The 11165-nt window shown below is 55.4% G+C and overlaps 1 protein-coding gene across 3 annotated transcripts; it reads left to right on the top strand.

Annotated features, from left to right (window-relative positions):
- Positions 1–368: 368 nt before the first annotated feature.
- Positions 369–5816, top strand: LOC147575175 (beta-lactoglobulin-1). 3 transcript variants are annotated; one of them, XM_086684729.1, is made up of 7 exons: positions 369–688; positions 2748–2887; positions 3188–3261; positions 4129–4239; positions 4818–4922; positions 5151–5167; positions 5650–5816. In XM_086684729.1, exons 1-6 carry the CDS (start codon positions 569–571, stop codon positions 5165–5167), a joined length of 567 nt encoding a protein of 188 aa, XP_086540855.1. In that variant the 5' UTR covers positions 369–568; the 3' UTR covers positions 5650–5816. The 3 variants fall into 3 exon arrangements, with proteins under 3 accessions (XP_086540855.1, XP_086540856.1, XP_086540857.1); XM_086684730.1 differs by having other exon boundaries at positions 5151–5171; XM_086684731.1 differs by lacking the exon at positions 369–688 and adding an exon at positions 2258–2353.
- The last annotated feature ends 5349 nt before the right edge of the window (positions 5817–11165 follow it).

Raw genomic sequence — 11165 nt, 5'->3', positions numbered from 1 at the left:
TGGGACACTCACGATGCTGTGCAGCCACCACCTGTCTCTGGTCACAGAATGTGTTCATCGCCCCAAAGGAGACGCCAGCCCCCCTCCCCGAGCCCCGACACCCTGGATCTGCGCTCTGTCCCCGACCTTCGTAGGCGAGGAATCGTTCCGCGGGCGGCCTCTCGTGTCTGGCTTCTCGCACGTGGCGCACCGTGACGTTTCCGAGGCTCCCCCCGCCGTGGCGTGTGTCCGCGGGTGTGGCCGGTGCTGCTGTGACCACGTGCGTGTGTGGACTCGTGGGAGCCCCTGCGGGCGGTTGTTCTGGGTCAGGTGAGGTTTGCAGGCTCTCCGTCGCCCTTCACGTTTTATTTCCCTGTGTCCTGACAGCCCTGGCCCCGGACGCCGGCTCTGGTACAGACTGTGGGGTGCAGCCACCGTGGGGGCCACGTTCGTCCTGTGAGCATCTGGGCCGATCGGGGTGATTGAGCACAGACGCCAGGAACAAGCCAGGTAACCGAGGCGGAAGTTAAATTCAATCAGATGACTGCAGCTCACAGAACTCACTGGATCCGGATAATCAGGCTTCAGAATGTGCGGGAACGGGGCAGCGGGCAGGCGGGGACGCCCCCAGCCCCACCCTTGCAAGAGCCCGGTCAGCAGGCTGCCCTGGGCCTCCGGACGCTGGACTGTGGCCACAGGGGTCACTGAGGTGAGCTACCCACTGCTCTGGCTCCCGGCAGACACACACACACACGGGCACACTCGCCCCCAGAGGCCCAGGGCTGCATCTCGGGCTGAAGTGTCTCCCCTGGCAAAGCCCCCCCTTTAGACTTGAGAACAGCTCCTGCCTCGGGTCCCCGGGCTGGCCCAGGTCCCCGCGCACAGAGTCGCCTCCTGAGCCGCCTTGTCTGGTGTGCAGAGGGCACCCTCCTGCGTGAGCTGAGCCACCGGGTGGGGACACAGGGGACTGGGCGGCTGTGCAGCTACGAGGCGTGGGGACACGGGGGCCGGGGTGGCTGTGTGGAGATGGGGTTGGCCAGAACTAGGGATCAGGGAAGGGGTTTGGAGCTGCCAGAGCTCAGGGACCAGAGTGAGAAGTGACAGGACCCTGGGGGCCGGAATCCATTTTGATCTGGGGACTCTGTCTTCTCCGTGAATACTCACCAGCCGGTCACGTAGGAGTGATCATGGGTTGCGTTTTTATTTAAAATGCTACAAACACTCACGTGTGCGGAGAAGACTGGGTGGCGGGTGAGCCCCCTGGACCCTACACTTGGCTTCACGGCTGTCCGGGCTCCACAGACAGACCTGTCACTTTCCTTCTGTCTCTGGCGGAACATTCCAGGGCCAACCCCAGACATGCCTCCCTGGCCTCTGTAATGAGAAGAGTCTGCACTCTGCTAGCGTGGTATTTTAAACAAAGCAACGTGCTGTGACCACACGTGGCAGTTACCACGCGTGAGCACGCCTCAGTGGCCGCCCGTACCCGTATCCACATCTGGGGGTCGTCCCGCACACGGGCAAGGCGGGGCCGTCCCTGCCTCAGTGGGTCTGGATGGGCCCAGGACTAGCACCGTCTTGAAAAGTTCTCCAGGAGATTTCAGGGAGCCCTCTAGGTCCAGAACTGCTTCCCCCAAAATGGACAACAAGCTCCAGGGTCATCCCTTCTGTCTTACAGAGAAGACACTGGGGTCGTATCTGCATTAGAATCTCCTTCCTTGGTAGCTGAGTGGGTGACCGGGGGCAGGGAGACCCGTCTCCGTGGTTGTGCCCACTGACAAGCCTCTGTGCGGGCTGCAGTCACCCAGATGCTGCTGGGGACACAAAAGGGAGGTCGTTCCAGGGTGAAGTTGTCAAGGTCGTTTGGACGCAGCGTGGTGACCTGGGTTCCCAATGGGGGTGCTGCCTGGGTTCCGGCTGCCAAATGGCACAGAGCTGGGGAGCACAGAGGCGGCAGGCTCAGCTGTCCTCAGAGAGCACGACCCAGGAAGTGTTCCCGATACTGGCGACCAGCCTGGACCCACACCCCGGACCCTGCCCCCTCGGGGGCCTACCAGGAACCGTCCAGGGACACAGGGACCGTCCCATTTCCGCTCGCTCTGCAGGAAGAAGGCCTCCCATTGTGCGGGTGGAGGAAGCCCCCTGAGGGCCTGGGGATGAGCCACCGGGAATTCGGGGAACCACATGGCTCGCAGGCCCCCGGCCCCCGTATAAGAGCCCGTGACCGCGGCCTGGCCTTCCTCAGTCCTGGGAGCTCAGCGCCACCCGAGCCGCAGCCATGAAGTGCCTCCCGCTCGCCCTGGGCCTGGCCCTCGTGTGTGGCCTCCAGGCCGCCACCGTCCTCCCGACCATGGACGGCCTAGACCTGCAGAAGGTCCGAGGACGGCTGGGGGAGGGGGCGGTGAGCTGCAGGGTGGGCGGGGGCGGGGCCTCGGCCGTCTGAAGAGTGTGGGTGGAAGCCAGGACGCTGGGAGCGCCCCCCCCCCCCACACCCTGTCCTCAGGGTGGCTTTCCCTCGCTTGCCCAAGGTCCAGATGGTTCCACAGAACTTGCACAACTTGTCCTTTAAGGCCACCTGGGAACCTAAGATGTCATTTCAAGTGTGGGGGCTCCCAGAGGGGCGTCTGGTCGGTGGCAGAGGGGTCGCCCAGAGCTCACTGGCTGCCACCCCACTTAGACCGGGTCCCTGGCCGGGGCGGGAGGGAGAGCGCGCTGTGGGGCCGGGGCCGCCACCCCGCCCCCCATGGCAGCTCAGGCCCCCTCCCCAGGTGGCTGGGACGTGGCACTCCATGGCCATGGCGGCCAGCGACATCTCCCTCCTGGACTCGGAGACCGCGCCTCTGAGAGTGTACGTCCAGGAGCTGAGACCCACGCCCCGGGACAACCTGGAGATCATTCTGCGCAAATGGTGGGTGACCGAGGCCCCGGGCTGGGGGCCGGCGAGGGCCTGGGCCCAGGGCGGGCGGGCGGGCGGGCAGGGTCCTGACGGGAGCTGGCTCCGTGGGGGTGGTCCCCAGTGGCCTCGGAGCCCCCGCCCAGGGCTCCGGGCCGACGGGCCGATCACACAAGGCGGCCGCAGGGCAGTGCGCAGAGAGGCCCGCGTGGAGGCTGCCGGTCAGCTGGGGGCTGGGGCCCTGGGGGCCTGGGCGGTTCCTGCCATGAGGGATCACAGAGAGGACAACTCAAGTTCAGGGTTACCACCTTTTAGGGAGGACAACACGTGTGTTGAGAAGAAGGTCCTAGCAGAGAAAACGGAGTGTGCGGCCAAGTTCAACATCAACTGTAAGTGTCCCCAAGGGCCGAGTGGGAGTTCCCCGAGGGCCAGGTGCAAATTCCAAGGCTGGTCACAACTGTCCCTGGGTGGGGGCTGTCCTTGCAGGCGGGGACGAGGTGGGAGAGTGCCGGTCCGGTCCCACTCTCGGGGCTGCCTGGAGTGGCCGGTGGGGTGCTGACCCGTGGGTCTGTCCACGCCCCGAGCCATGAGCCTTTCAGGCCTGGTTACCCAGCCCGACCACAGAACCGGGGCAGGGAGAGTTTCCGGCCCCACGACTGCGGTCAGTGCGCAGCTGAGCTCCTGGACTCTGCTGGAGTGGGGGCGGGGGGGGGGGGCGGTTTAAGGATCTTCTACCGAATTCTCTATCACTAACTGCGACATTTAGAGGCTTTTGTGAATTATAAAAAACCACAAATGGAGAGCTAAGTGCTAAAATTTAAACAAAGGAGGCACAGACACTTCTTGTGGGTTTTCGGTCGGCAAATTCTATTTTTCTCACGCTGAAGATTTGCTCTGGGCCACCCTGACCCTCCTCCTCTCTCTCCTTCCTTCGTGCCTCACCCCCACCTCACCCCTACCTCCGGCCCCTCCCTGCCAAGCCTGAGTGCTTGGTCAGCAGCTCTCCCGCTCACAGCCCCGGGCACAGCTCCGACCGCCGTGCGCGCGTCTGACCATTCTGTCCCTGCCACCTGACCCATGACACGCCTGGCCTAGGGGACACACCCGGCTCTGTGCCCCCCACTTTCCACTTCCTGCTGCCGACGGCCACGCTTGCACGTGGGCAGCACCCTGGGGGATGCAGGACAAGGAACCACACCCGTAGGGGGCTCCTGCTGGACAGGACTTCGTCTCCCCTTTGGCTCTCCTCTCCCCAGATCTGGATGAGAACGAGCTCATCGTGCTGGACACTGACTACGAGAACTACCTGTTCTTCTGCCTGGAGAACACCGACGCCCCCGGGCAGAACCTCGTGTGCCAGTGCCTGAGTACGTCACTGAGCAGGCCCGGGGTCGCCCTGCATGGGGGGGGGGCTGAGGACCCCCGGTGGGGGCCAAGTCCCCTGACATTGCCTCGGGAATCGGGGATCCAGGATCCAGGCCGCGGGGCTGGGCTTAGTGCTCCTGCCTCGGCCAGAGGATGACTGCTAAGTAGAAGCTTTGCTTGGGGGTGATGTTCCACAAAAGCACCATTAAACCTGTCACGTTCTGAACGGAACGCAAGCCGGTAAGATCTGGTAGCAGGAGGCTGAGACGCGGCCGCTTTGCCTGAATGAAGCGCTTTGTGTGCGGTTAGAGACGCGTTCTTGGCCAGCACATCAGCCCTGCGGGCGAGCCCCAGCCGCCCGGGGACGTGGGTCCTGGCCTCGTGTCCCTGCAGGGCCCCCGGCGCCGTCCTGGGAGGGCGGGGCGGGGACCCTGGAGGACAGGGGGGCTGAGCCCCGGAGGCCACCCCGGGGGCTGACCTCAGGACGCCAGTGTGTGCTTTCTGCTCTGGCTCCCTGGACGGGGCTCCCCGAGGCCGTCAAAGCCCCGCGGCCCAGGGACTGACCCACCGCCCCCCACAGCCAGGACCCTGAAGGCCGACAACGAGGTCATGGAGAAATTCGACAGAGCCCTCCAGACTCTGCCCGTGCACGTCCGCCTCTTCTTTGACCTGACCCAGGTGGCAGGTGACCGCCTCCACACCCCGCGTCCCTGCTCTCACCCTGCGTGCGGCTCACCCGTCGGACAGCCATGAGCCCGGGGCGCGTCCGTCTCCCACGATGGCCCCCATTCCCCGGGCCCCCGGGGGAGGGGGTGCAGAGCCCCTGAGGCGGGGTCCCCCTCCCACCCCTCTGGGCCCAGGGCTGCCCCGGCGACCTGTGACCTCTCCCCCCCGGCTCTCTCTCCTCCCGCAGAGCAGTGCCGCGTCTAGGTAGGTGAGCTCCTGCCCGACCCGCCTCCTGGGGTAACGTAGCAGCCCTGCCCCCACGTCCTGGACACGTGCACGGGTGGGGGGCGTCCCGGGGGACCCCCAGCTCCCCTCCGTCGGGCCCTGGCCCCTCTGCGGGAATGGCTAGAACCCGGCGTCTCTCCTGCTGACCGCGGGGGCCGGGCTGGCAATGCCAGTCAAGTGCCCGGCTCTGTCCTAGAGCCTGTTAGGTCCAGGCATGTGCCCCACTCTGGGACCTCGTGCTTTCTTTGGGGGTCAGGTTGTTGTTTGAAGGAGGTGGGGGGGGGAACTGGACAGGGAGGGGGTTGGGTCGTGGCTGGGTGGCATTGAAGGCTGAGAAGCTGCAGGCCTGGTGCCACATTACTAAGGGGGATGTCCTTGGCCCCACACGGTCCCCTGTCCCCAGCAGCACGCTGCTCTGCCTTCATCTGTGTTGATGACCTCTTTGCTCACCTCCCACACAGGAGCAAGCAGACCTTTCGGTCCCCTCCTCCAGAAGGCAGACGTCTCCTTGTCCTCTCAAAGAGGAAGCCAGAGACCTGGTCCCGTCCCCTTCCTCCTTCCTGGTCCCTGTGCTTGTGGGCCGGGCACCTGCTCTCTGAAGATTCTAAATAAAGCCGCATGACCTCTGCTCCTCGAAGTGTGTCATTGGGAGTGTGTGGGGACACAGGCTCTGTTGGCACTTCTGGGGGCTCCGGGTGGGACCCGGGCAGCATCTGGGGGGGGGGGGGCCAGGTTTCTCATCAACAAAACAGGAGAACCTGCTTGTGCAAAACTTGTCAAATACGCGCAAAGTATCAGAATCGATGGGCCAGGAGGAGTCCTTAATCCTTACGGTAGTTAGGTAAAAGAAGCTAAAATAAATGAATCTACAATCAACTCAAGTTAGAAAGAAAGCATTAAAGTGAGGAAAATAAAGGTGCCTGCGCCCCACGGTGAGGGCGGGGTGAGGCTGCACCCGTTCAGTTAGCTTACCTGTCAGAAATAGCTGGGAAAAACCACAAACTCCAGAACAATCAATGACCACAGATCGGGAGAAATTTCATTAAAAGAATCATAAGGGATTTGGCTATTTGGTTCTAGCCTAATATACTTGAAACCCCAAATGGATGACTTCCACAGCAAATGCAAGCGTCCAAAATAAACCGAAGAAGACCAGAGAAAAAGTAGACAGGTCCCTCCACCAGGCAGACAGACAGACAGACAGACTGATAGGTGCAGAGCCCCCACCCGCTCCCCAGCCCGGCCACCAGCATCAGGAGGGGACAGACAGGTGCTTCAGGGACAGAAGGTCAGCAGTGGGCAGCTCCATTACCTCACACCTGACAGAGACTGGCAGAGACAGCACAGTGACAGAAAGCCCTACCAGGAATAGTGCCCTTGCACGGCACCAAGGGGCTCCTCCCTGCTAGGTGTTCACAGATGGCCAGTTCACCCCTACGACCGCGCAGGGGGCAGGCACCAGGTACGCCTCCCGATCCACCTGCCCGATGGGTCAGCCGGCCCGGCGTCAGTGCACACAGCCACCCAGGACACCCCACGCATCAGCACGAAGCCCCTGAATGTCATAGTCGCCCCTGGGATCTAACAGGGGGGCATCGGGGTGAATTTCATACCCAGAAGACATCTCTGAACAAACTATGTTCAGATAACAGAAGGCGAAGGGGAATGGCTTCTCTGTAGGTGGTGAAGTCTGTTAAAACTCCTTCCTGTAAATTCTCTAAATGGACGTGGGGAGGTTTCCAGCGTCTGCCGTTACGTGCTAACTTCTGCGTGGGAAAGGACGGCCATGAGCACGTACGCGGGAACCCGTGAGAAGACACTCAGGAAGGAGCACACATCAGTGAGTTAGTGATCTACCGCGAGGAACGCGGGTGTGCAGGCAACAAATTGGCGGGCGCGGCTTTTCATGCAATTTTAAGTTTCGAACCAGTTTATATCTTAAATATTTTAAATGTGAGACAAAAATAAAAACTGAAAGGCAGCAAGCCGTAAAATGACAAACAAGCAGAAACAAATGAATCTAACTTCTATAAATTGACCATTTCAGAGAAAAATTCCCAACCTTTTTTTTTTTTTTTTTTTTTTGGCCAGTGACATGTTTTAATGCCATACGGAGATCGATCTGCCGTGAGGCATGGTCAGTTCCAATATTAGGGAACATGGACAGTGACGGAGTGAATAGCCACATCGAGAAATCTTGGCCGGATGCCACACTCTGGTCACCCCATGTTCACTGTGCTGTGTGCCTACCCGGGGGTCTCGCCCCTGCGATAGTGCCCCACTTACTCGTACTCAATCTTGTGTGGACTATATTCTAGGGAAAAAGAGATCTTAACGTCAGCCTAGTAGTAACATTTGTGTTGGTGACAATATGGGTGTTCTTATCAGCTGGAATCCAATTTGAAACAGATGGAACTTGAGGCGTGGGTTTGATCGAGGACTCATTTAGAGCGATCTGGTACCAGGGAAGGAAGGAGGGGGCTGGGGACAGCGGAGCCAACCTCTTGCCACGCACAGTCACGAGGACGAGGGACAGGGAAGGACTCATGTTGTCGTTGGAATAAATGAAAAGGTCAGTGGAGCAAAGTAGACTGGCGGGAAATTTGTGAAGAAATTTAATGGAAGGTAAGAGTGGCATTTCAACTCGAAGGAGACTTAAGTCTTCTTTAGTGAATGGCACACAGCCAGCTGGAATCTGTGTGGTGCGAGCCTCATAATGTGAGTTGGGGAGTCACCCCTCGGCTTGTGGTTTCTGGAAGAGTTTTTGCAAGATTCATGTTACTGCTTTCTTAAATGTTTAGCAGAATTTAACAGTGAAACCAACTGTGGTTTGAGATTTTGATGGTGGGGGAGATTTTGATCTATAAATTCAATTTCTGCAATAGATCTACATCAATTCTGGCTATGCATTGCTTCTCTAATAAGCTTTGATACTTTGCATCTTTCCAGGAATTTATGCATTTGTCCAAATTATCAAAATTATTTCCATAAAGTTACTCAAAATGCTCCCTTGATATTCTTCTAGAGTCCATAGGATCTGTGCTGGTGTCACATTCTTCATCCCTAATAGTGATATACGCCAGCTATCTGGGTTTTCCTGATTAGTCTGACTAGAGGTTTATCCATTTTCCTCATCTTTTCAAAGATCAAACCTGATTTGGGTTAATTTTCTATATTGGTTTTCTGTTTTCCATGTCATCGATTTTTGCTATTACTATCATTTCTTTCCTCTTGCTTACACTGGTTTTGACTTGTTCTCTTAGTTACTTAAGCTACAGACTTAGATTTTTATTTTTTATTTTTTTAAATTTTTTTTAACGTTTATTTATTTTTTTGGGACAGAGAGAGACAGAGCATGAACGGGGGAGGGGCAGAGAGAGAGGGAGACACAGAATCGGAAACAGGCTCCAGGCTCTGAGCCGTCAGCCCAGAGCCCGATGCGGGGCTCGAACTCACGGACCGCGAGATCGTGACCTGGCTGAAGTCGGACGCTTAACCGACTGCGCCACCCAGGCGCCCCCAGACTTAGATTTTTAAATTGAGCATGTTATGTGGTCTAATTCTGGAAGCCGAGCTATCCCAGCCTGAGTGGCAGGGCCCGGGCTGTGGACGGATTGGTGACTGCAGGGTGGCCCGCCGACAGTGAAGCTTCTTATACTGTCGCTTTTAGGTAATTTGGTCTTAAAAGTACCTGGGGTATTGTCTGTTGGGGAATTGCCCTCAACCGGCCCTCTGGAAAAAGAACCATTAGGAAAGAAAATAAAGTTCCGCAAGAAATTGTGCGCCCTTACATCTAGCCCTTGCCATTCCCCGTGGAGACTCCTCTACTTACAGGAAGGATAGGCTCATGCATTTGCCAGCAAAGGCAGCCAACGAAGCAGAGACATATGGATCCGAAAGCCCCACTCCGGTAACTAAGGAGTGTATCTATGGACACAGGTCACTCTGACCCCTAGGTCCTCTTGGGCCCCAGGAGGCATTCCAGATGATGATTGAACCTCGTCGATTAAAGTACAGAATGGTTCATTGGTTCCTAGGTGCATTGTCTCTCTGAGAATGTGTAAGGCGTGGGTTTCTAAGGTCCTCTTGGCCCCCTTCCTGGCACCTCGGACCCAGGCGAACGCTTTTGTTCTTCAAAACCACGAATGGTTCAGGGAAACAACTAAGAGGTCGTGTCCCTGTAACTGTTCCACTTGAGGTGTTGAGAGATAAATGACCTTTCATGAAAACAGCAAAGCAAATACTTTATAAATTATAGATAAACATAGGTACATAATAAAAACAATAAAAGAAATTAATCAACAAGCAAAGGGCAGGAGGGAACGTTATGATAAAACAATCATGTTATTCCTTATTGGGTGATTATACAATGGAACAATTTTAGAATTGGGTAATGTTAGAAAAACATAGATGACGTACGTTACAAGGAAATCACTAGTATATATAATGCCACGTTTACTGCAATAAATTGGCCAGTTCAACACACTGCTGTTGACTGTGTCCCTTTTTATTTTAGTTTTTTATTTTCCAGTTTTTTATTTTAGTTTTGTTTTATTTTCACCGAAACCGTTCTTCCTTCGGGAACCCCTGGTTGCTGGAGCTGGTCTCCGGCAGTCTAATAATAAGCATCAATGCCACAAATTCCCTTCAAAGTGCTGCTTGAGCTGTGTCCACATATTCTAATAGATTTCGTTCTCGTTTTCACTTAATTCAAAATACTTTTCTGTGAAGGAGCAAATCATATCTTTTGTCTATTGAGTTCTTGGTATTTCTCTATTGATTCGTAGGAGCTGTTTATGTATTAAGGAAATTAGATTTTATTTGTGCTATCAGTTAAAAGAGTTAAACATAATTTTCCTCAGTTTATCATTGCTTTTCTTGCTTGGCTACTGGTGTCATTTTAATGTGTTTCCTCTATGTGGCTAAACTCACCGGCGTTTCCTTTTGTGGCTTCCGATCACTGTCACAGGGCTTCGATCATCTTTAGAGAGGCTTTTCATATTCTAAAGTTGAATTCCTGAATGTTCAATATTTCATCTTTTGTGCTCAACATCACTCCTCATCAGGGAAATACAAATCAAAACCACACTGACATATCACCTCACACAGCGTGGCTAAAATGAACAAATCAGAAGACTATAGATGCTGGAGAGGATGTGGAGAAACGGGAACCTTCTTGCACTGTTGGTGGGAATGCAAACTGGTGCAGCCACTCTGGAAAACAGTGTGGAGGTTCCTCAAAAAATTAAAAATAGATCTGCCCTATGACCCAGCAATAGCACTGCTAGGAATTTACTCAAGGGATACAGGAGTGCTGATGCTTAGGGGCACTTGTACCCCAATGTTTATAGCAGCACTCTCAACAATAGCCAAATTATGGAAAGAGCCTAAGTGTCCATCAACCGATGAATGGATAAAGAAGTTATGGTTTATATACACAATGGAATACTACGTGGCAATGAGAAAGAATGAAATCTGGCCTTTTGTAGCAACGTGGATGGAACTGGAAGGTATTACGCTAAGTGAAATAAGTCAGGCAGAGAAAGACAGACACCATGTGTTTTCACCCTTATGTGGATCCCGAGAAACGTAACAGAAGACCATGGGGGAGGGGAAGGGGGAAAAAAGTTACAGAGAGGGAGAGAGCCCAGCCATAAGAGACTCTTAAAAACTGAGAATAAACTGAGGGTTGCTGGGGGGTGGGGGGGGGAGGGGAAAGTGGGTGATGGGCATTGAGGAGGGCACCTGTTGGGATGAGCACTGGGTGTTGTATGGAAACCAATTTGGCAATAAATTTCATATTAAAAAATGTTTCATCTTTTCTCCATCAAGAATTCATTTGCTTTAATTCATGAGTTAGCACCCAAACAGCATTTTCCAACTATCCACCCTGTTCTCCCGAAACCGCCTATAACTACTGAGTTCTCCCACATTCGTGATTCTCATGTGTATTTTGGTCTGTTCGGAGGCTTCTCAT

This window comes from Puma concolor, chromosome D4 (assembly GCF_028749965.1).
Source record: "Puma concolor isolate L17-30 chromosome D4, mPumCon1.1.hap2, whole genome shotgun sequence".
Taxonomy (NCBI): Eukaryota; Metazoa; Chordata; class Mammalia; order Carnivora; family Felidae; genus Puma; species Puma concolor.
Note: the sequence above shows the minus strand (reverse complement) of the source record. Positions and strands in the feature narration are given on the sequence as shown.

Coding starts and splice junctions, on each gene's coding strand:
- LOC147575175 (XM_086684729.1), top strand. CDS start 569: ATGTGCGGGAACGGGGCAGCGGGCAGGCGGGGACGCCCCCAGCCCCAC. Junction 689..2,747: donor TGGCCACAGGGGTCACTGAG/GTGAGCTACCCA, acceptor CCCCCTCCCCAG/GTGGCTGGGACGTGGCACTC. Junction 2,888..3,187: donor GAGATCATTCTGCGCAAATG/GTGGGTGACCGA, acceptor ACCACCTTTTAG/GGAGGACAACACGTGTGTTG.